General features: G+C 40.0%; 1 protein-coding gene across 5 annotated transcripts in view; it reads right to left on the reverse strand.

Annotated features, from left to right (window-relative positions):
• Nucleotides 1–25,533, reverse strand: part of necab1 (N-terminal EF-hand calcium binding protein 1) — a 109,621-nt gene that overhangs the window by 45,170 nt on the left and 38,918 nt on the right. For all 5 annotated transcript variants that reach the window (XM_078397209.1, XM_078397211.1, XM_078397210.1 and 2 more), the window contains 3 exons: nucleotides 23,848–23,956; nucleotides 13,801–13,826; nucleotides 10,477–10,574 (listed from right to left, as the gene is read on the reverse strand). In XM_078397209.1, coding sequence (XP_078253335.1) covers nucleotides 10,477–10,574; nucleotides 13,801–13,826; nucleotides 23,848–23,888 — 165 coding nt within the window. In that variant the 5' untranslated portion in view covers nucleotides 23,889–23,956. The remainder of the gene's footprint in view (nucleotides 1–10,476; nucleotides 10,575–13,800; nucleotides 13,827–23,847; nucleotides 23,957–25,533) is intronic.

Raw genomic sequence — 25,533 nt, forward strand, 5'->3', positions numbered from 1 at the left:
AATGTGATTTATCGTCTTTCTAGTTCTCAAATTAATTTGACAGAAATTTGTTATTTTTTACTTGTTATTTTCACATTAGCAATTAAACGAGTTATCGTTCCCTGCAAAAATGATATTCATGTATAAGAGATGGACGTTGTCAAGGTAGGGCAAAGTTGAGAGGCCAGATATAGGGGACTGAATTCTGTAGTGAGTAACCTTGTCTTATGTTCCTCAGTGTACCACAACAAAATAGCTAACATGGATGAAATTTCAAAAAGGAACTTCTGGCAATTTCTATGGATAGGCTTGGGTGTACAGGACAGGAGACACGGTAATTTGCCTTACAAAGCTATGCCAATAGCAGAATATTGCATTAGATATTGATCTGATCACGACTACAATGTTGCTTTTGAACTGCGATACATCTATATACTAAAACTCTCGTTTGTTCGTTTATTTGTGATCGAACTACAGCCAAAACGGTACACAACAGCTTGACAATTTTAGGCCCAACTTACTCACCGTCATCGCTTTAATGGTAAAGCAAGTAGTTTTATTGAAATCGGTGTTATATTTTTAAAATTATTTACATTTTAAAGTTTAAATCTATCTCCCAGGGAGGGAGGAGGAAGGGAGGGAGGGAGGGGGGAGGAAGGTGGATAAGGGGGGTTTAGGGGGATGGAGAGGGGGAAGAGGAAGTGGGGAGGAGAGGGGGAGAGGGGAGGGAGAGGGGAGGGGGATGGGAGGAAGGGGGAGGGGGGTAGGAGAGGGTGCTGCACCAATGCAGGAGAGGTTTGGGCCCAACGGGTCCATTTGGTCTAGTTTCATCTAAAATTCGATTGTTATTTCTGTTGGCATTTCTCCATATCAATATTCAAAAGGTTAATAGTGCTGATTTGATATGGATGCAGCATACATTATTGAGGTTTTGGCATATAGAGTTAATAATTTCTACAAATCTCCATCAATAAATAAGGAGCTATAGATCTGTTAGATTAACTGTAATTCTCTATGCAAATAAATAACCACATTACACTGTACATGAAATCCAGTAACTCTATAATCTGCCCAAAAATATCCTATTATCATTGGAAAGCAAGCAGCTAAATACATTTTAAAAAGTCAGCTTAATGATTTACAAATAATGTCTACCATAACCAAGGCTGCACTACATCATTTTATTGACTATAATGAAATAGTTTAGTGTAGTTTCGAGATGCAGCATGGAAATATGCCTTTAGGCCCACCAAGTCCATGGCGACCATCGATCACTCTTTCACATTAGTTCTATGTTATTCAACTTTCTCATCCACACATTAGGGGCATTTTACAGAGGCTAATTAAATGACAAGCTTGCATGTCTTTGGGATGTGGGAGGAAACCGGAGCACCCAAAGGAAACCCACGTGGCAGAGGGAGAATATGCACACTCCACACAGACAGCACCAAAGGGCAAATTCAAACACAGGTCTGTGGCTCTGTGAGGCAGCAGCTGTAGCCACTGCATTACTATGCCATCCTAAGTACTAATGTGCAATTAAGTATAAACCAAGAAAAATTACTTAACGTGAGAAATAAAAGCAGTGAGCCCATTGCGTTTTCTCTGCCATCCAATAAGATTATTGCCTTCATACATTTCTCCCGTACTAAACTCTTGTCCCGTGATTCCTTTAATATCTAAAAATCCTACCTTGAATATATGGGCGGCACGGTAGCGCAGCGGTAGAGTTGCTGCTTTACAGCGAATGCAGCGCCGGAGACTCAGGTTCGATCCTGACTACGGGTGCTGCACTGTAAGGAGTTTGTACGTTCTCCCCGTGACCTGCGTGGGTTTTCGCCGAGATCATCGGTTTCCTCCCACACTCCAAAGACGTACAGGTATGTAGGTTAATTGGCTGGGTAAATGTGAAAATTGTCCCTAGTGGGTGTAGGATGGTGTTAATGTACGGGGATCGCTGGGCGGCACGGACTTGGTGGGCCGAAAAGGCCTGTTTCCGGCTGTATATATATGATATGATGATATGATATGATGATATTCAGCAACTGAGCCTCTATATCCCACTTATGCAAATATTTACTAGAATCTTGATGAAGAAATTTCCTCTCATCGCATCTCTAAATTTTTATGCTTCAATTAAATCCTCTCCAGTTTTAAATTCAAGAGAGAAAAGGCATAGTCTGCTTTACTTGTCCTTGTATGACAAAAGTGTCATCCCAAGAAACAATTTGATGAACCTTTTTTCACAAATAGATCCTTGAGGCAAAAAACTCCAGAGGTAAGGTGAGAGGGAAATGATTTAATAGGAACCTGAGGAGTCACTTTTTCATTCATATATAGAAAGGTGGATATATAGAAAGAACTGCCAGAGGAGCTAATTGAGGCGGGAATTATAACAGCATTTTAAAGACACTGGGCCAGGTACATGGATAGGAAAGGTTTAGAGGGATATAGGCCAAATGCAGGCAAATGGAACTAACAGATGGGGCAAGTTGGTATTCATGTACGAGTTGGGCCACAGGTCCTGTTTTCATGCCATATGACTCTATGACAAGGTGAGGTCTCAGGAGGACCAGAGATTATTGGAACAGGATGTTTCTTTTCATGTACACAAATTCCCCTTGCAATCAATGCCAACATATAGTTTGCTTTCTCGACTGCAAGCTGCAGCTGCATCTTAACCTTCAGTGAGTTGTATACAAAGACATCCAGGTCTTTCTGAACACCGACACCTTTCAACCTCTCTAGTAGTATGTTCCAGAGCCTGTGATGGGATAATAACCTGTCACTGAACATTATCAGCCATGCTGGCACATCAGAGGTTCACATGATTCATGGATTTTTTTGCTGCCAATAAATATGTAAATGAAGCAGCAAGATACAGGGTAACTTGATAGAAGTGAAGTGTGTGAAATATTTACAGAATATTCTTGAGAAATTCCAATCTTTCAGTAAGCCTAAACTGAGTGCCTAAGTTGAAGAAAATTGCAGAATTAACAAACGGTCAGGATTTGGACTGATAAATTATACATGCCTGAACTTTAAGAAGATGCCATCATTTACCCTTTAGCTGTGAGTCAGAAACATGGTGGTTTCAGCCACATTTCAGAAATATTGCTGCTATGAAAATAATAAAGGCTTATCAATGGCCTCTCCAAGATTTTAAATAAACATTGATAAATTAAGGAAGTGACAAAATGGTCCTTTCTTCACAGAGATCTTATCGAAACGTATAAGATTATTAAGGGGTTGGACATGTTAGAGGCAGGAAACATGTTCCCAATGTTGGGGGAATCTAGAACAAGGGGCCACAGTTTAAGAATAAGGGGTAGGCCATTTAGAACTGAGATGAGGAAAAACTTTTTCAGTCAGAGAGTTGTGAATCTGTGGAATTCACTGCCTTAGAAGGCAGTGGAGGCCAATTCTCTGAATGCATTCAAGAGAGAGCTGGATAGAGCTCTTAAGGATAGCGGAGTCAGGGGGTATGGGGAGAAGGCAGGAACGGGGTACTGATTAAGAATGATCAGCCATGATCACATTGAATGGCGGTGCTGGCTGGAAGGGCCGTATGGCCTCCTCCTGCACCTTTTGTCTGTTGTATATTGTCTAAACTACAAACCAAGGCAATTAAAGAGACTGAAAATGGACAAAGAAAAGTAAGACGAAATGTGTAAGAAGGAACTGCAGATGCTGGTTTAAACCGAAGATAGATAGACACAAAAAGCTGGACAGGCAGCATCTCTGGAGAGAAGGAATGGGTGACGTTTCGGGTTGAGACCCTTCTACGAATGTAAGAGTTGCTGAACGTAGAGTACATGCTAAACAGATTAGGTTGAGCCAATGTTGCAGATGGATGGACTGGCCCATTCTGATGCAGAAAGCGCCACTTACCTAAAGTTATAAAATTAAATATTGAGTCTAGAAGGTTGGCTATACAAATGCTAATCCTGAAGCCCATCTTGCAGGAGACCACAAACAGATAGGTATGGAGGCATGGAGATTTAAAGTGGTGAGCAACAGGGAGCTTGTGGCTGCTACGTAAGCTTCCTGCTGAATACACATACAATTTGGGTTTGGGTTCTCCATAGTGCAGAAGACCACATTGTGAACATCAAATGCAATACATGTGATTAGTAGAAGTGCAAGTGAATCATTGCTTTATGTGACAAGACTGCTTGGATCCCTGGACAAGATTAAAGGGCAAGTGTTGCTTTTCCTGTGATTGCATAGGAAATTACCATAAGAAGGAAGGTGGTTTATGCTGAAATGGCAGGGAAGAAGATGTGACTGGTAGTGGAATCTCAACGAAGATGGTAGAAACTGCAACAAACCATTTTCTGAATGTGAAGGCTGGTGGAGAGGAAGGGGAGAAGCAGGAGACCTCTCCTTGCTCTGTCCAGAAGAAGTAGGAATAAGAGTTCAAGTGCGGAAAAGGCATTTGGGCAGATATATGGATAGGAAAGGCTAAACGGCCTATAGGCTAAATGCAAGCATATGGGACTAGCCCAGTATGCCAGATTGGTTGGCATGGGCAAGATGGGGTGAAGGGCCTGTTTCCATCTGTATAGCTCTATGATTAGAGTAATTCACCATGGAAACAGGACCTTCAGCCCAACTCATCCATGCCAACCAAGATTCAATGATGCTATGACAACATTTAGAGTTGGGCCAATAAACTGCAAGTTCTGTGAAATGAGAATGAAGGGCAATAACTATCTCCATCAAGGAGAGTCTAAAGACCTCTCCTTGACACTCTACACTGTTCACATTATCAAATCCCTCACCATCAATAAGTTAGGTGGCACAAAGGATCAGTAACATAATTACTAACAGATAATAACCGTGTTATTAAATTCCAGGCACATCATAACCGTGACTACAAAATTGGGTCCAGGATCTAAAGATCATGTCTGGAGACCATTGTTGGTATGTTCTGGGCCAGAATGGGGACAAGGATGGGGTTGGATGAGTTGGGGGGTAGGTGGGGAGAGAACAAAGGGAAGACACCAATACATTGGAGTGGAGGAGGTCATTGAAAACACAAGGAATAAAGGCACATTTTAAATATTAACATGCACATCACTTTGGTTGGGTTGCCAACACTAGGCTTGGACCTGTTCTAGGATGTCCCCATTAAATCATGTTGTTGCAAAGATGGTGGCACTGTTTTGTAATATAAGAGTGTGGTATTAGGTTTTTGAAATGATATTAAATGACCTAATAATTTTGTTAAAACATCATTTAGTTTTCTCTATTCCGATGGAAGTAGTCACAATATCCAAAGTCTTTCCCCATAAAATTTCCTATTCATATTACTCTGCTTAATCCACACTGTGCACACTTTATGACTTTGATCTCCTTTCTGAAATGAGATGACCAAAATTGCACATAATACTTGAATACTGTCCAACAAAAACATTGAATAATGCCATAATGTGGTTCAGCCTGAAGAAGGGTCTCGACCTGAAATGTCACCCATTCCCTCTCTCCTAGATGCTGCCTGACCTGCTAAGTTACTCCAGCATTTTGTGATACCTTGAATAATGCCATCAACACTTCTTTACCCTTGTGATGTATGTCCTTATTTATTTAATTCAAATTGCTTTGATTCATTAATGACTTCACATTAACAAGCAGCTCTGTTTTTGTTGATTTGGCTTTGGGGTTTCAAAACAGAAGTTTGGCCTTTGATTACCGTATTTAAAGCAATTTTAAACAGACAGCCAGGCACTTGAAAGTTACAGCTGGCAAATTGACAACCAAAGTAGTTCTGCTGAGGTAATGTGTGAATGATATTGGAAATTGATGATTATTTCTGAAAATAAATTGTGTGTTTAAAATAAAGCGTTATTTGGACTAAATTCACCCCAGTTGCAGTGGATTCTCATCTCCAGCATGGAAAATACCTTTACAATCCCAGAAACTTGTTTTTTGGTGCAGGTTATGCTTATTATAGGTAAAATCATTCTTTAATTTTAAGTTGATTTGGCAGCCATGAAAACCTGATATTAATGATCTTTAAAAACTATGTCAGATACATTATACAGACAGCATTTTGCTTAATTCATGTAATTATCAAAAATACAGCTTTCTTGCATGTTCATTATATCTTTATACTCCACCAACTATGCAATTAGAATCATTAATAGACTAAATTGCCATGTTTTACAACTGCATAGTTTTATAGGTAATACATTTTTTAAAGCCCCAGTGGCTTGTTCTAAGAAAATTCAATTTCAACAGGGTGTTTGGCTCTTGTACAACATGAGTCATTCGACCAGCTTTCATCTTCTATTAAAAAGAAACGGTGCCTAATCAAAACGCCCACTCTCTTTATTCCACATTCATGCTCCTTAAGTTACATGTATCAGTATCTTCAAAAGATGAGACCAATTGTCACCTGATCCAAAAGCAAGCTGTGTGACAATAGGCAAGAGACAATAGACAACAGGTGCAGGAATAGGTGCAGGAGTAGGCCATTCGGCCCTTCCAGCACTGTGATCACTGTGATCATGGCTGATCATCCACAATCAGTACCCCGTTCCTGCCTTCTCCCCATATCCCTTGACTCCGCTATCTTTAATAACTCTATCTAACTCTCTCTTGAAAGCATCCAGAGAATTGGCCTCCACTGCCTTATGAGGCAGAGAATTTCCACAGATTCACAATTCTCTGTGTGAAAAAGTTTCTCCTCATCTCCGTTCTAAATGGCCTATCCCTTATTCTTAAACTGTGGCCCCTGGTTCTGGATTCCCCCAACATCGGGAAAATGTTTCCTGTCTCTAGCGTGTCCAATCCCTTAATAATCTTATATGTTTCAATCCCCTCTCATCCTTCTAAATTCCAGTGTATACAAGCCCAGTCGCTCCAGTCTTTCAACATACAACAGTCCCACCATCCCGGGAATTAACCTTGTGAACCTACGCTGCACTCACTCAATAGCAAGAACGTCCTTCCTCAAATTTGGAGACCAAAACTGCACACAGTACTCCAGGTGTGGTCTCACTCGGACCCTGTACTACTGCAGAAGGATCTCTTTGCTCCTATACTCAACTCCTCTTATTATGAAGGCCAACATGCCATTAGCTTTCTTCACAGCCTTCTGTACCTGAATGCTTACTTTCAGTGACTGATGAACAAGGACACCCAGATCTCGTTGTACTTCCCTTTTTCCTAACTTGACACCATTCAGATAATAATCTGCCTTCCTGTTCTTGCCACCAAAGTGGATAACCTCACATTTATCCACGTTAAACTGCATCTGCCATGCATCTGCCCACTCACACAACCTGTCCAAGTCACCCTGCATCCCCATAGCAGCCTCCTCAAAGTTCACACTGCCACCCAGCTTTGTGTCATCTGCAAATTTGCTAATGTTACTTTTAATCCCTTCACCTAAATCATTAATGTATGTTGTAAATAGCTGCGGTCCCAGCACCGAGCTTTGCGGTACCCCACTAGTCACTGCCTGCCATTCTGAAAGGGACCCGTTAATCCCCACTCTTTGTTTCCTGTCTGCCAACCAATTTTCTATCCATGTCAGTACCCTACCTATAATCGGGCCCTGTACAACTGCAGAAGGACCACTTTGCTCCTAAATACACTACCCCCAATACCATGTGCTCTAATTTTGCCCACTAATCTCCTATGTGGGACCTTATCAAAGGCTTATGAAGTTGGTTGATGACACTGATTTACTCTGCAAATGTGATCATATTTCTAGCCATTGGCAATGCTTAAAAAGGAAGGCCAGTAAACAGTTCCCACTGCAGCACAAATGTACGCCTGTCAGTATAATTATTTTTGTAGCTCGAGGGATGCTTACTTTATTTTGCTTCCATTTTGGTGCCAGTACTGTATTTCACTATTGATTCTGTGTTTAATTTGTTGTCATTTTGGACAAAATCATTTGGCAAGATCTGTCAACATATTTTTATCCAATACATAAGAAAACACACTTACATAGAAACATAGAAACATAGAAAATAGGTGCAGGAAGAGGCCATTTGGCCCTTCGAGCCAGCACCGCCATTCATTGTGATCATGGCTGATCGCCCCCAATCAATACACCGTGCCTGCCTTCTCCCCTTCTCCCCATATCCCTTGATTCCACTAGCCCCTAGAGCTCTATCTATCTCTCTCTTAAATCCATCCAGTGATTTGGCCTCCAATGCCCTCTGTGGCAGAGAATTCCACTTGTATGTTTTTGAAGTACCAGAGAACACGTATACAACATATGTACTTACAAGGCAGAATGAGTAATACGAGCTTTGTTTCAACATTGCAAATGTGCTAATCTCTTGTGGTCACCGAGCAAACAAAAATTTGGCAAGGAGAGAAGCTGTTGTTGATTGGGTGTGGTTCGCTACCTTTCTAAATTGCTTACTTTTAAACCTATTTCATCGTTGCTAAATTTTGAGTTATCTTTATAATATCAAGGAGATATCTGCAAGTTCAATCAGTAGGCAATAAATGTGTATATAACACTAAGGATAGATGCAATTTCTGCAAGCGATAATATCTAAATAATTTTCAGTTGAAATTAATGCAGAACCTCAATAGAATATTGACCTTTCGCCATCGAGTTCCCAAGACATTCGGCATTTTAATGCATTTCAGGGCTTCTCAAAACAACTTTACACAATTCAATTCATTATCCGATATAGAGAAAATAAAATGATCGTCCAATTAGTTATTTGAATGGGTTATGGAAAAGAGGGAGAGAAACATTGTTATTTTTCAGGATCTTAGCAGCAGAGAGGAGGAGCGAGAGCAGTTCAAAAGTTTGTGAGTGGGTGAAAGGATGTCAGGTTCTGGTAGAGAGGCCATTTTGAGAGGAACTACTTTGAGAGGGTCTTCTTTGAGATGGAAGGTAAAAGTGCAGGCTTTGGTAAATACAGGGCTTCGGTGAGGATGGCACGCATAATTGAAGTAAGGTGTTTAAGGTTTACTTCTTCTTATGTCTGCTAGATTCAGTTGAAAGTGTGTATTAAAGGGGCAGTCAATGAAATGGTATGCCCTTCCTGTGGAAAATCAGGGAGCAGTCAGATGTCTCTGATGACTATGTCTGCAGGAAGTGTGTCTATTTGCAGCTCCTCTCAGACTGCATGGATGGATTGTAGTTGACGGTTGGACACACCGAGGAGCATACAAGATGCAGAGAGGGTTATAGACAGTAGTTCTGGGGAGGTGGTCACACTAAAGGTTCAGCCAGTTAGGACAGGCAGGCAAGTGATGCGGGACAAATTGGAGAGTTCATCCACTGAGGCAATATGCGTAGAGCTCAAAAATATGAAAAGTGCAGTCACTTTAATAAGATTAACTTTAGGCTACCCAATAGTTAGCAGGCGATAGAGGAACATATCGCGGAAAGATTGAAACCAATCAGGGTGTCATTGTGGGTATCTTTAACTTTTCCAATATTAACAGGAACTTCCTTACCAGAAGAGGCTTAGACAGAGCAGATTTTGGACACGTGCATATTCTGGCTGCCATTCTTTCAACGTTGGCATTATACAAGGAGCCAGAGTGGCAAAGTACAGGGCTCAGTAGGTGATCCAATATGTTGTTGTGGCAGCTATAAATCTTTGTACAGGTGGGTACTCAGAAAATTTCACCTCCATAGGTTTATCACTTTATTTGGCAAATCACCGTTTGAAGGTGACTGTATGGTGAGGAAAAGTAACAATATCATTGTGTTATGATTCAACCTGAAAATACTTTATGATAGGGCAAACTAAAGAACTGACACTGGCAATCAGCACTCTAAAACTATAGTCTTCTTGATTTTGCTCCTTTGCTAAAATCATCATTTGTGGTGGCACAGCGACGCATCAGGTAGAGCTACTGCCTCACAGCAGAGACTCAGGTTCGATCTTGAACTCGGGTGCTGTCTATGTGGAGTTTGCATGATCTCCCTGTGACTACTTGGGTTTCCTCTGGGTATTCTAGTTTCCTCCCACATCCCAAAGACGTACAGGTTTGTAGATTAATTGGCCTCTGTAATTTGCCCCTGGTGTGTAGGGAGTGGATGCAAAAGTGGGATAACACTGACTAGTGCGAATGGGTGATCGATATTCAATATAGAATCATAGATATACAGGACGGAAAAGACCATTTGGCCCATTGAATCTGTGCCGACGGTGATATGACCATTTATACCAATCCTATTTTATTCTACCCACATTCTTATCAACTCTCCCCAGATTCTACAACTCACCCACACATTTGCCAATTAATCTACCACCCCATACATCTTTGGGATATAGGAGGAAACTAGAACTCTGAAGGAAAGTCTATCATCACAGGAGAATAAGCAAACGCCTTACAGATAGCAGGACAGTCAGGATTGGTCCCAGGTTGCTTGAGCTGTGAGGCAGTGGCTCTACCAATGATGCACATGTACTGCCCCAATTGTCTTGTAATTTTAGATATTTTAATTCAAAGGTTTGACTAACCTGTAACATTAAAGCTTTAAATAATAAACTAAATACTCACTTTCTTTGTTTTGTCCATTGCTTTTAATATAGAAATATTCATATCTTCTAGAGCTGCCAAGACATTTTCATACTCTCCTAAATGTTGCGAAAAGAATTCTGAAAAAGAAATATAAGTTCCTTTCGACTTAAGCCGGCATATTTATATTTCCAGTCTTCCTCTATTTAAAAATCAACTTGTCTCTTTTTTGTTCATAACTCAAAAGAAACATTCATAACTCAAAAGAAAACATGCAGTATTGCCAATAATTTTATGAAGCCATCTGCATTTGAAATATCTATGATTCAATTTGTTTTGCTATTTCTTTAGTTATTTATATGTGTGCCTTCGCGAAATGAGAAGGCAATATTATCAAAATCCAATTTCTTACCATTTTTTGGGTTTCGCTGCAGGTACACATGACAATAAACTAAACCAAGCTAAACCTTTTGTTTTTCTGAATTTGCAGAAATAAATGGCCCATTCCATATTGTTTGTCCTGCAAATTATTTGCAATCTGCTACAGAAAATAAAATGAGGACCAGAAATTCAGGTGACAATAGACAATAGACAATAGGTGCAGGAGGAGGCCATTCGGCCCTTCGAGCCAGCACTGCCATTCAATGGTGATTCAATAGTGTAGTTTACAAGGAACTTTTATCATAAGCATTACATGTCGTTTGGCCATTTTCTGCTTTCACTGAGAAAATCAACTCTACCTTGACACAGTCTGAATTAATTTAACTCCTGAGAAAAATCTCTGCATATTTTATCCCATCTAATGGTAAATTAGGGAAATCACTGGACACCTTGGAGATTTTTTCATCCTAGTTAGTACATAATTTCTATATCCACAATTTACTTTTCCATTGCTCTCTTACTTATCTTAGAATTTACAGATCTTTCTGTTTCAAACATAGTCCTAGATTTTGTTCTTCATCGGCCACTGTTATCTGCATTTCTCGCAATAGTGACTATGCTTTAAAATTCTGTAAAATGTTTTGAAATATGTTGAGGTGGTGAAGAAACTACATGTTGTATCAATGGTGAAGCCCAGGTCTTTTATATATAACAAAAACAATGGTCCTAATACTTACTCCTAGGTCATCCACAGGAGATATCTCTGAGAAAAGCATCTGCTTACCACTGCTCTCCTCTCTGTCCTCTGGCCAATTTTGGATCCATTACCATGGGCTTCTTAACATCATTTGCTGTATTCGATCATTATTTGGTACTTTATTTAATTAATTTTGGAAGACCCTGTATCTGTTAAACTACCTGTCCCCACACAATTAGCTCTGTATTTTTCAATAACTTTAACGAAAGTCATCAGATGTAAAACAGTAATGCCAATGTTGGCTGTCCTTTCGAAATTCAAGCTTCATCAAGTGAGAATCAATTTTATCTTTAATTATATTTGATAACTGTTTTGGCACTATCGGTATTGGACTGATTAGCCTGTTCATACTAAGGCTTTCATACTCCATATTTTTTAACAGATATAAGACATTTGCAGGTCTTCAGTCTCCTACTCTCTATAAGGAAGATTAAAAGGCCTTCCCTTATCTCTATCCAATGTGCACTCAACAACCTACATGGTTTTTATATGGATCAGATGATTGGTTAAACTTCAAATGATGGCAATCTATTCATCACTTCCTTTCCATGTACCGTGTAGGTCATCCAATATGTCCACATTTCACTTCTTTCACACTGCCAGTTCATTAATTCTCATTCCTCTCTCTTAAGAGTTGCTTTTTTTTGTGGGATCTTGTGATGTAAAAATCACCAGCAAATTTCCTACGTAACCACACTTAAATTATTTAATTTGCCAGGAAGTTCTTTGAGATGCCCTTGCTTTATTTCTGCCCTTCACGTGCCCAGAACACTCCAAAATATTTCACATCATTTCTCCAGCAAAAAAACAACTGGCACATTCAAAGACTGCACAAAAAGGAATGGTGTAATCTGCCATTCCAGAATAGCAATTCTTGCTATTGGGGGCGTGCAGCGTAGGTTTACTAGGTTAATTCCCGGAATGGCGGGACTGTCATATGTTGAAAGACTGGAGCAACTAGGCTTGGATACACTGGAATTTAGAAGGATGAGAGGGGATCTTATCGAAACATATAAGATTATTAAGGGGTTGGACACGTTAGAGGCAGGAAACATGTCCCCAATGTTGGGGGAATCCAGAACCAGGACCACAGTTTAAGAATAAGGGGTAGGCCATTTAGAACTGAGATGAGGAAAAACTTTTTCAGTCAGAGAGTTGTGAATCTGTGGAATTCTCTGCCTCAGAAGGCCGTGGAAGCCAATTCTGAATGCATTCAAGAGAGAGCTAGATAGAGCTCTTAAGGATAGCGGAGTCAGGGGGTATGGGGAGAAGGCAGGAACGGGGTACTGATTGTGAATGATCAGCCATGATCACATTGAATGGTGGTGCTGGCTCAAAGGGCCGAATGGCCTCCTCCTGCACCTATTGTCTATTGTCTATAAATATTAAAACGTATTGTTCGTATTGGTTGAGGATGGAAAGTTCAGTAGAATCTTGAGAGCCTTTACAGCTGCTGGTACAGATGGGCTCAGCTCAGTTTAGCTGAGCCCATCTATGAACCTTCAGCATGTAGTCCTTGCTCAGTAAGGCATTGTAGCATTATCCTATCTCACATGCCCTCGTCTGTGTGAGGGATCTTGAGACCAGAATCCCACCATTGAGTTAAACGCTTACATTTATTGTTATCCAATTGCTAAAACATGCAATGGTACTTCTGGGGAGACAGAACAAAGGCAGGCAGGCAGGACAAGGACATGCCACCTAGCAATTAGGTTGCCCACAAAAATCAAGATCTATCTAAAAGCCTTTTAAGCAGATGCTGAGATTAACCTGAGGAATAAATAATAATTCATAATTGGCATGTTACAGAAAAGAGATGCAATTGTGCTGGATAAGTATGTTCAGGAACCTAATATTTAAAAAATGCATTAAATTAATTGTACATCAATTAAATCATCCCCACATTGAAATACAGGAAGAAGCATGCAAATATTTCATAACTCTAGTTCTAACACAACTCTTTTATAAATCACTTTCTCTACTATTTATCCAAGGACACTTCCACAGAAGTTGGATAGTTTGGTTTTGAATTCAAATGTGCTAAACAGAATAGTTTGGAAACATATATTTCACTATTCCATGCAGGGAATGAAGTGTTTCAAATATTCAAGGTAGTGCATTGCTGGCAAACACAATATATGCATTGCCTTGAAACACTATTTTATCTGTAATTGTATTTTACTTGTTGCTCCAATGAATACAGCATATGGTAAAAAAACATCACTTACCGCATATTTCCTCAATGTTGAGGTTGCTTAAACAGAAACAACATGGAAACAAAGATTTTTAGTATTATATATATATCCAACAATGTCTGAGTTTTACATTGCTATTTTTACATGCGAATCACCTTTGATGATAAAAAGAACTATCACATTTTTTTGAGTATGGTCCTGTGCCTCAGTGTTGCCAGATTTCCATTAAAATGCTCCCTGAAAAAATATTTTAATTCATGAACAAATTAGACTCATTTAAATGTAAAAATATTTTCAGAAAGAGTTTTACTCCGTTAGAGGGTGGTGGGTATATGGAATAGAAGCATAGAAACATAGAAAATAGGTGCAGGAGGAGGCCATTAGGCCCTTCGACCCAGCACCGCCATTCATTGTGATCATGGCTGATCATCCACAATCAGTAACCTGTGCCTGCCTTCTCCCCATATCCCTTGATTCCACTAGCCCCTAGAGCTCTATCTAACTCTCTTTTAAACTCATCCAGTGAATTGGCCTCCACTGCCTTCTGTGGCAGAGAATTCCACAAATTCACAACTCTCTGCGTAAAAAAGTTTCTTCTCACCTCAGTTTTAAATGGCCTCCCCTTTATGCTTAGACTATGGCCCATAGTTCTGGACTTCCCCCAACATTGGGAACATTTTTTTCTGCATCTAGCTTGTCCAGTCCTTTTGTAATTTTATATGTCCCTATAAGATCCCTCTCATCCTTCTAAATTTCAGTGAATACAAGCCCAGTCTTTCCAATCTTTCCAATCCCACCATCCCAGGGATTAACCTTGTGAACCTACCCTGCACTGCCTCAATAGCAAGGACATCCTTCCTCAAATTAGGAGGCCAAAACTGTACACAATACTCCAGATGTGGTCTCTGCAGGGCCCTATACAACTGAAGAAGGACCTCTTTGCACCTACACTCAAATCCTCTCGTTATGAAGGCCAACATGCCATTAGCGTTCTTCACTGTCTGCTGTACCTGCACGCTTACTTTCAGTGACTGGTGTACAAGGACACCCAGGTCTCGTTGCACTTCCCCTTTACCTAATCTGACACCATTGAGATAATAATCTGCCTCTTTGTTTTTGCCGCCAAAGTGGTAACTTCGCATTTATCTACATTATACTGCATCTGCCATGCATTTGCCCACTCACTCAACCTGTCCAAGTCACCCTGCAACCTCCTAACATCCTCTTCGCAGTTCACACTGCCACCCAGCTTTGTGTCATCTGTAAACTTGTTCGTGTTTCTTCTAATTCCATCATCCACAAAGACTCTTCACACCCCTGCAACAGTCTGTTCGAACTTCGACCATCGGGCAGACGATACAAGGCCTTCTACACCCGCACCTCCAGACTCAGGAACAGCTTCATCCCCAGGGCCATAGCTGCTATGAACCGGTCCTGCTGAGCCGGATGGTCACATCGCACAGTGAACCGGCACAGATCTACTTGCACTTTATTCTGTTTTAAAACTGTTCCAATTTGTTTCATTGGGTTGTTTAAATTAATACTGACTAGCTAATTAATTTATTGCATCGTATGGGAGGTGCATTCCCAATCTCGTTGTTTCCCTGTACAATGACAATAAAGATATATTGTATTTATTGTATTGTATTGTATTGTAATGCGCAGAAAGACCTTGGGATAACTCCTTGAAAGTGGCCACGCAGGTGGATAGAGAAGTAAAAAAGGCATTTGTTTTGCTTGACTACAAGAGTTGGAATGCCAAGTTGCAGATGACAAAACATTGCATGTAGAATATTGTGTGTTGTTCTGGTCCGCACATTACAGGAAGGAAGTGGTAGCACTAGAGAGTGGAGACGAAATTCACCAGGATGATGCCTGGAATGGAGAGCTACAGTTATAAGGAGAGATTGGTTAGGTTAGGTTTACTCTCACTGGAACATAGGTGGCAGAGGGGTGACCTTAATGAGGGTCATAGAATTATGAGGAGCAATGAATTCCAGCAATTAACCCAATAATGGTTGCCAGACAAATTTTCCTGTTTTTTTCCTTATTTCTTTAAAATATATATTACATTTAGTAATTTTCCATTCCATAGAATCTTTTCAGAATATAGAGATTTTTGAAAGATCATAATCAATGCATCCATTGTTATTGCCCCCACTTATTTTAGCCTCATTCATTTACCTGGTTACTTTTACTCTCGTGATTACGCTTATTTAAATTCCTCCGTTATTTCTCCCATTCAAGTCCGATTATTATTGGTATATTTTAGTACCTTTGAAGCCAAATGCAACATATTTAAAATCTCTGCCATTTCCTTCCTCCACATCATTAATTCTAAGGAGCTAACATTTATCTTTGCTGCCCTCAATTTTGCTAAATAATTGTAGAAGCGCTAAAAAAAACCTTCTATGTTCCTTGCTAATTTACTCTTATAAACTATTTTCTCTATCTTGAGTTTTGGTCATTCTTTGCCAATTTCTAAAGTTCTCATATTTCCTCGGCTTCCTACTATTTTCACAACGTCATAATCTTTTTCTTTTATCCTAATACCATCCTTAGTTTTTCTTCATTAGTCACATACATTCACCCTTCCCTGAAGTTTATCCTTCAACAATCTGTACCTTTGATAAGAATAATTAATATTTGCTCAAAAATCAGTTATGGATTATTTATATGTCACTGAAAAAAGAAAGTTCTGTGCAAATGGGTTCTCATTTTATTACAAAACTAGACCAAGTGGACCCGTTGGGCCCAAATCTCCTGGATTGGTGCAGCACCCTCTCTTCCCCCCTCCCTCCCCCCCTTTCCCCTCCCCCCTTCCCCCCCTCAACCTCCCCTTATCCTCTTGCCCCCCTCCCTCCTTAGGAGATAGATTTAAACTTTAAAATGTGAATAACTAAAAATATAACACTGATTTCAATGAAACTTCTTCCATTAACACCAAGAAGACGACGGTGAGTAAGGTGGGCCTAAAATTGTTGCGCTATTGTGTACCGTTTTGGCTGTAGTTCAGGAACAAACAAACAAACAAGAGTTTTAGTATATAGATAAAGCTAATTTCTGAACTACTTTCTTTTTAGTACTGTAAACCCTACCAATGTGATGACTTTGGTGCTGCCTGCTTATGATTTTTTTCACATATAATCTTGAATTGTTACTTTTGTTGCTCAATGAATGATTAGATGTACAATTACCCAAATGGCTTTCCCTTCAGCAAAGGAGTATATAACTTAAAGAAGATTAATTCTCTACTCTTATCTGCTGAGAATCATGAAATACATTGATGACAGCCTATGTCATTAATTCACATGGTACAAAGTTGCATCTCACTTTGCTATCTATTCTGTAAAGCCTAGGTTAGCTCCCCAGACAATGAAACTGCCATTTAATGCAGCGTGAGACACCAATTCACAGCTGCAATTTTAGACTGACTTGACAGTGTGATACTGGAACCCTCCAGCACTGCAACAACATGCCTTGTTTAGCAGTACACAGACCTGTCACAAACTAAAGATAAAAGGTTCTTTGATTCTCAAAATCTCTTTTGATTTGCATTTTGACAAATAACCCAAGCAAAACCTTGCAGCCAACCATTAACCCAAATTGGATTTGTTTCATCAATGGGAACTTATGCAAACTGAATGTCAAAAGAATAAAAAATAATAAAAAGAATTGAGAGCGACGAAGGTTTAATGAATATTGATTATCGTGTCTGATCTAACAGCAGCATTCATCCCCATTACATATGTCAAATCATTTATTTATCAGTGTGGTCTAATGTCAAACATAATTGTTAACTTCTAACTCATCAATGTGGATCTCTTAAACTTCTCTCTGATTAAAATCCTAGCAGTGCTAACCCTGAATGATACATTCACATTCATCACTGAGAGGCTTGGACAACGTTTGAAAATTATAAATACAAGCAGTTTGCCAATTGCTTGAGTTAGAATCCTTCTGCGATAAAGACAATGAAAAAGTAATGGGTGATATCAATGGCGTTAGGAGTGACGCACAGGGTACAGAAAGATGAAAGGAGCAAATCAAGACTTGCAATGTTTTCTGAAACTCATGACCAGAATATAAAAATTGTTTGTGAAATGGTCAATAATGCACATTCAGGTTCCAATTGATTTATTGTCATATATACTTGGTGCAAATCAAATTCCTTTTTCACATGAAGTTCATACACAGATCAGCCAAAACATTATGACCACTGACAGGTAAAGTGAATAACATTGATTATCTTGTTACAATGACACCTGTCAAGGGGTGGGATATATTAGGCAACAAGTGAACAGTCAGTTCTTGAAGTTGATGTGTTGGATGCAGGAGAAATGGGCACGAGTAAAGACCTGAGTGACTTTGATAAGGGCCAAATTGTTATGGCCAGACGGCTGGGTCAGAGCATCTCTGAAACGGCAAGGCTTGTGGGGTGCTCCCGATCAGCAGTGGTGAGAACCTACCGATAGTGGTCCGAGGAGGGACAAACCACAAACCGGCAACAGGGTGTTGGGAGCCCAAGGCTCATTGATGCGCGAGGGCAATGAAGGCTATCCCGTCTGGTCCGAACCGACAGAAGATCGACTGTGGCACAAGTCACAGAAAATTTTAATGGTGGTCACGGGAGGAATGTGTCACAATATACAGTGCATCGCACCCTGCTGTGTATGGGGCTGCACACGGAGGACCAACAGCATATTAGGCAGGTGGTCATAATGTTTTGGCTCATAGGTCATAATGTTTTGGCTGATCGGTATAGAGTAATAGTATACGGTTATGATAGATATAAAAATAAATACAATTAATACAGGGGCAGAATGGTGCAAACAACAGAATGCAATTTAAAGCAGCTCCCAGAAGATGGATTGCAAATTAATGGGAGCTCTAGAAAGAAAGGAACAACTGAATTATTCAAATATCATTTATTTGAAATATCATATTGTCTTTTGATTTTAGAAGGTGAAAAGACCATTACATACTCAGCATACCCATCTGTTTCCAACACATTTAGATTTCAGTTCGGCAATTTGTCTGCATGTGTCACATTTACCGTTTGACAAATCATTTTCATGACTCCCACTGACAGCAAAATATTGCTGATGTTATATTTGAGTAGGAGCAAGCTACTTCTTCTGAAATAACTCTGTTTTTGTTTATTTAGAGCTACCTGACTAATGCCCTGTTCTACAAAACCCAAATGCCAAGCATATTAATTAGACACAATCTTACATCTACAGTTTAATTAAATCTATTTTCCTGCACTCGAGGACATGTTAACACATTTTTGTGTCAGAAAGTGCAATGTAACAACAAACATTGTCAATGTTTTGGGTTTTCACCAAAGTCTGTACCTGCTGATAGTAACGCTAAATATTGAAATAGCAATGTCATTTGACTCTGGTTTATTGAGATTTACTGGGTTGAATAATCAGTTCTTGCACTATTATTGTCTATTATGAAAAAATTGCTTCTAGTCTTAAGTGCTAAACAGGTGTGAGAGTATGGAAGGCTGGTTGTAAATAGTTCCAGACATTTGTTACAATGGGTCATAATCTGTCATATTTTGGCATCTCTCCGCTTAACTATTTGAAAATTAGGAAACTATGAAGACGTGGTAAGCTTTTTGCCAATATTTTCCCGCTACGCACTGATGATGGACTCATTTGGGATTTATGGAGTTTATCATGGGAATGACAACTTGGGCATTTTGCTTTGGAAATCTACACAAGGTTGGAGTTATGAGGGTCTCAGAAGGTATTAGTGAATTTAATATGTTTTAAAGGCATTTAAAACAAGTTAAACAATGTAAGTGCTGAAATAATTTTTATTATTTTTAAATTTTCAATGGTTTGAATGGATTCTCATTATTTTTTATTGTCACAGATAGTAATTGTGTTTTGATGGCTTTGACATCTACCTTGGTCAGGGAACATGGACCAATCGCTCCCTGACCCTGCTCCACTCATCCCTTCTCACCGACCCTTCTCTGTATCCCCTGTGACTGTAGGAAGTGTAACATTTGCCCTTGCTCTACCTCCCTCACCACCATCCTTGGACATAATCAGCCCTCCCAGGTGATGCAGAGATTTGCATGCACCTCTTCTAACTTTGTCTTTGTATTCAGTGCTCTCAGCGTGGTCTCCTATATATTGGCGAGACAAGCATAGACTAACCGATCATTTTGTGGAGTATGTGCCCTTTGTCCACAACAACCACCTTGAGCTTCCAACTGCATGTCATTTCAACTCTCCTTCCCAGTCACACCTGTCTCCTCTCTTCAATACGGCCAACTGACTGCCAGATTTTGTTTAGGAAAGAAAATGCAGATGCTGGTTTAAATCGAAGGTAGACATAAAATGCTGGAGTAACTCAGCGAGTCAGGCAGCATCTCTGGAGCGAATGAATGGGTGACGTTTCGGGTCGAGACCCTTCTTCAGACTTGTTTACTGCTGCCAAGTAGGTGATACTTATTTTTCCCTGCATCCTATCCCACCTCCTGTATAACATTGAAAGAAGTCCCGCCAGCAAGAAGACAGTGCCTCACAGACTGGAGATGCTTCCTCCTCTCAATTCACACCAATGAAATCCAAACCTTTTTCTAAGAACAGTGGTGAACATAACAACAGACAATAGGCAATAGGTGCAGGAGGAGGCCATTCGGCCCTTCGAGCCAGCACCGCCATTCAATGTGATCATGGCTGATCCTTCTCAATCAGTACCCCATTTCTGCCTTCTCCCCATACCCCTGACTCCGCTATCCTTGAGCACTATCTAGCTCTCTCTTGAATGCATTCAGAGAATTGGCCTCCACTGCCTTCTGAGGCAGAGAATTCCAGTCATGAGTGACTTCATATCATATCATATATATACAGCCGGAAACAGGCCTTTTCGGCCCTCCAAGTCCGTGCCGCCCAGTGATCCCCGTACATTAACACTATCCTACACCCACTAGGGACAATTTTTACATTTTACCCAGCCAATTAACCTACATACCTGTACGTCTTTGGAGTGTGGGAGGAAACCGAAGATCTCGGAGAAAACCCACGCAGGTCACGGGGAGAACGTACAAACTCCTTACAGTGCAGCACCCGTAGTCAGGATCGAACCTGAGTCTCCGGCGCTGCATTCGCTGTAAAGCAGCAACTCTACCGCTGCGCTACCGTACTGCACAGCACAATGGAACTGATTATCAAGAGATGTTCGGTTAGCTGTTACTCTTGCAGCCAATTGACAATGAATTACTCCCTTTGGTTCAATAAGGTATGAAGATGAAACAAAATAATTATCCAAGAGAATGCATTAATACTGACATAATGCACTGAGTAATGAGTCATCCCATGACCTGCTTGAGACCATAGTGAATCATTTTATATTTCTACAAACTACAATAACAGTTAAGTTTAAATTACTTCACCCTAAAACCATCACTGAAAATTAGTTTCCTTTGCTCACCATGGGAGTGATATGCTGACTAAACTAAACGTTGTTTCAACTACTGACAGATAATAAATCAACGCAATTTGCATGAATTATTCTACTATTATTTCAAAAGCTAAGAAAATCTCTCTTAAAATAGCTTTTCATTCCATCTACAAGTTTGGATAAATACTATGCAATGGGAAAGAAAGTAAGTTGGTCAATGCACTGAAGCCTATTTTCTGCTTTTCCTGAAGTTGAAAGTTTATCCCTTTCTTAGAACTGAGATGAGGAAAAACTTTTTCAGTCAGAGAGTTGTGAATCTGTGGAATTCTCTGCCTCAGAAGGCAGTGGAGGCCAATTCTCTGAATGCATTCAAGAGAGAGCTGGATAGAGTCAGGGGATATGGGGAGAAGGCAGGAACGGGGTACTGATTGAGAATGATCAGCCATGATCACATTGAATGGCGGTGCTGGCTCGAAGGGCCGAATGGCCTCCTCCTGCACCTATTGTCTATTGTCTTTGTCTATTGTCAGCATCCCACGTGTTCTAGTTTCTGATACGAATGTTTTTGTTCAAGAGAAGTAAGCATCAGGGGCAATGCCAGCATTAGTTATCCATCCTTAATTACGCTTGAAACATGGAGACAATTAAGACTCAACCATATTTTGATCTGGAGTCACTTAAAAGCCACACAGCATAAGGATGACAAATTTCCTTAGAAATATTTAAAAATGACAATTCAATATTTTATTGCTACAGTTATTAATACTAGCCTTTATTTTAATTACAGATATATTTATAATTACATTTAAATACCGGAGTTGTCTTATTGGGATACAAATCTCTGCCTGTGGATTTCTGGATTAATGGTTTCAAACCAATAACTTAACCATCACACTGCTAACCTCACAATTAATCCAGAGAGGAAAGTGATTGTATAATTTGCATTGAAACATATTCACCATGAAATGACTTCAAACAAATGTTCAGAATCAAAAGCATGGTAATGTCATGGAAAGAGAAATGGTAAGCATGATGAGGAAACTTTAAAGTCTTTTGAAAAAAAGAAAGACTTTTATGTCGCGACAGCTCAACCTCAATCTATCCCAGTACTTTTGAAATGTACATACTATTTAATGGAAGAAAAATTGGCAACCCAGTTTGGTTGCATTAAGGAATCACAAAGGCCAATATGAATTTGGTGAGATCATCTTTTTTTAGTGAGGTTGTTGGAGGGATAAATATTGTCAGAATATAGGGAAGAATGCCTTTTTCTGTAAAAGTGCAAGGGGATATTTACATCTACCTGAGAAGATAGAATCGGATATTCTTATCCAAAAAGCAGCACCTCTGCCATTGCAATATTACACAGATTCGGTGTTATGCTCATCCCTCACAGGTCCTGAGTCTGCAAATTTCTGTCTCTGAGGCAAGCAAATTCTTAATTGTTTCCCCCTTTGATTAAGGTTCTCCTATCATGAGCAGCTAAAGAAATTCCCATTAGTATCAGAGTCTCAAGCAAGGAAAGATAGTTACAAGATAAGGAGGCAGTAATTAAAAATGAGATGTATGAGAATTTCTTTTCACAGAAGGTGGCAAATCTCTGTAAATCTCTACCCCAAAGGGCTGTGGAATTAAGGTCGCTGGAGGTATATAAAGAGAAGATGGATGAATCTTTGAAAGATAGTGACTTCAGGGCTATGGGGAACTGGCACAGAAAAGAAGTTTAAGAAAATAACTGCAGATGCTGGTACAAATTGATTTATTCACAAAATGCTGGAGTAACTCAGCAGGTCAGGCAGCATCTCGGGAGAGAAGGAATGGGTGACGTTTCAGGTCGAGACCCTTCTTCAGAAAAGAAGTTGATGGTTAGGCCACATCAGCCATGATAATATTGAATGGCAAGCAGGCTTGAGTGGCCCATGCTGCTCTTATGTTCATGTGATCTCCAAGGAGATACTTATGAAAAGGCATTGACATAAACATAAACAGCTCTGCATTGCCGCAAATATATTTAGGCAATATTATTCATTTGTTCTCTCACCCTTTCCATCTCTTTCTCCCTCCCTCTCGCATTTTCGTCATTCAATTGTTGGGTACAAATAAACATTCAAGGCTGCACAAAATTACTTTTGTCATCACCTTCAATTCAAAATACTCTTCGGATCTTGCACTTGCAACCTACGTAAACTAAAGTACAAAAACTCTTCTGCACTCCTTCAAAGTCAGAAAATATTCCCCTAATGCAGTACCAGTGGGCTTTTTCCATATTAATACACCAATAATAAAATTAAAATATTCCTCCACTTATTGAGAACGTAGCTCATTAATCACACACATATACCCTGATTGGTGTGGAGGAGGAAGATGTATTATGTCAAATACAAGTCTGATAGAGATGTCTTGATCTCTAGGCAATTGAACTGAACTGAATTTCATTTGAGCCATCTGAAATAGCGTTTCATTTGAGCCATCTGAAAAATAAATTGGTGTGAAATGCCAACTAATCCCTTAGTAATGACAAATGATTACTTATGAGAAATTGTGAAATATTGCATTTTCTACATTGGCGATTTATCTCATCAATTTATAAATAAATGAAAAGCGTTGTGTATTATTGCAACTGAGACAGAGGAAACACAAAAATGTTCTTACTCAGTGTGGCTGCTATCAATGATACGGAACAATTCATGCATCTCTTCTGTGTTGAGAACTCCATCAGTAAAATAAGCCTTGAATTCATCAAAGGATAGCTTGCCATCATCTATAAGCAAAGAAGAGATTTAGAAGTCAGAATGTACTTTAGTCATCATCTACATCAACGTAGTGATTTTAAAACACTTTCCAAGTAAACTAGACCAAGTGGACCCGTTGGGCCCATACCTCTCCCGCATTGGTGCAGTACCTTCTCCCCCCTCTCTCCCGCTCCCCTCCCCCTCCCCCCTTCCCCTTCCCTCCCCCCTTCCCCTCCCTCCCCAATCCATTCCCCTCAACCCCCCCTATCCTCCCTCTTCCCCCCTCTCCCTCCCCCCCTCCCTCCCTAGGAGATATATTTAAACATTAAAAGGTGAATAACATAAAAAATATAACACCGATGTCAATGAAACTTCTTCCATTAACACCAAAGGGATGATGGTGTGTAAGGTGAGCCTAAAATTATCGCGCTATTGTGTACCGTTTTGGTTGTAGTTCAGGAACAAACAAACGAGTTTTAGTATATAGATGTGGACAAAAATTGATTGAAATGAATGATCAAATTACAAACCAGTAACGTGTGTCAGATGATAATAGTCCTTCAAATGATTGTGTACAGTAACTTGAAGTAGATGATTAAAGTATAATGAATTGATCCATTTTAAAGAAATGGCAAAATGTGGAATGATCCAGAAGAGATGTTTGCAGTCATCATATCATAGAACAATAGAGGTTGGAAGGGCATTCAGACCATATTGTGTGTGTGGGTTGCTTGACAGAAATCTTGTTAGCCTGGATTTTCAATTGTATAGTAGTCATATAAAAGGGGACGTACAACGAGATCTGGGTGTCCTAGTGCATCAGTCACTGAAAGGAAGCATGCAGGTACAGCAGGCAGTGAAGAAAGCCAATGGAATGTTGGCCTTCATAACAAGAGGAGTTGAGTATAGGAGCAAAGAGGTCCTTCTGCAGTTGTACAGGGCCCTAGTGAGACCGCACCTGAAGTACTGTGTGCATACTGTGTGCATGGATAGTTTTGGTCTCCAAATTTGAGGAAGGATATTCTTGCTAGTGAGGGCTTGCAGCGTAGGTTTACTAGGTTAATTCCCGGAATGGCTGGACTGTCATATGTTGAAAGACTGGAGTGACTAGGCTTGTATACACTGGAATTTAGAAGGATGAGAGGGGATCTGATCGAAACATAAGATTATTAAGGGGTTGGACACGTTAGAGGCAGGAAACATGTTCCCAATGTTGGGGGAGTCCAGAACCAGGGGCCACAGTTTAAGAATAAGGGGTAGGCCATTTCGAACAGAGATGAAGAAAAACTTTTTCAGTCAGAGAGTTGTGAATCTGTGGAATTCTCTGCCTCAGAAGGCAGTGGAGGCCAGTTCTCTGAATGCATTCAAGAGAGAGCTAGATAGAGCTCTTAATGATAGCGGAGTCAGGGGGTATGGGGAGAAGGCAGGAACGAGGTACTGATTGAGAATGATCAGCCATGATCACATTGAATGGTGGTGCTGGCTGGAAGGGCCGAATGGCCTACTCCTGCACCTATTGTCTATTGTCATGTTACTGGATTTGCAGCTGGAGATCTGGACCAGTGATTCAGAGAAAAGGTTCAAATCCCACCACACTGCTGGGTAT

The sequence above is a fragment of the Rhinoraja longicauda genome, chromosome 4 (genome assembly GCF_053455715.1).
Source record: "Rhinoraja longicauda isolate Sanriku21f chromosome 4, sRhiLon1.1, whole genome shotgun sequence".
NCBI classification, from domain to species: domain Eukaryota; kingdom Metazoa; phylum Chordata; class Chondrichthyes; order Rajiformes; family Arhynchobatidae; genus Rhinoraja; species Rhinoraja longicauda.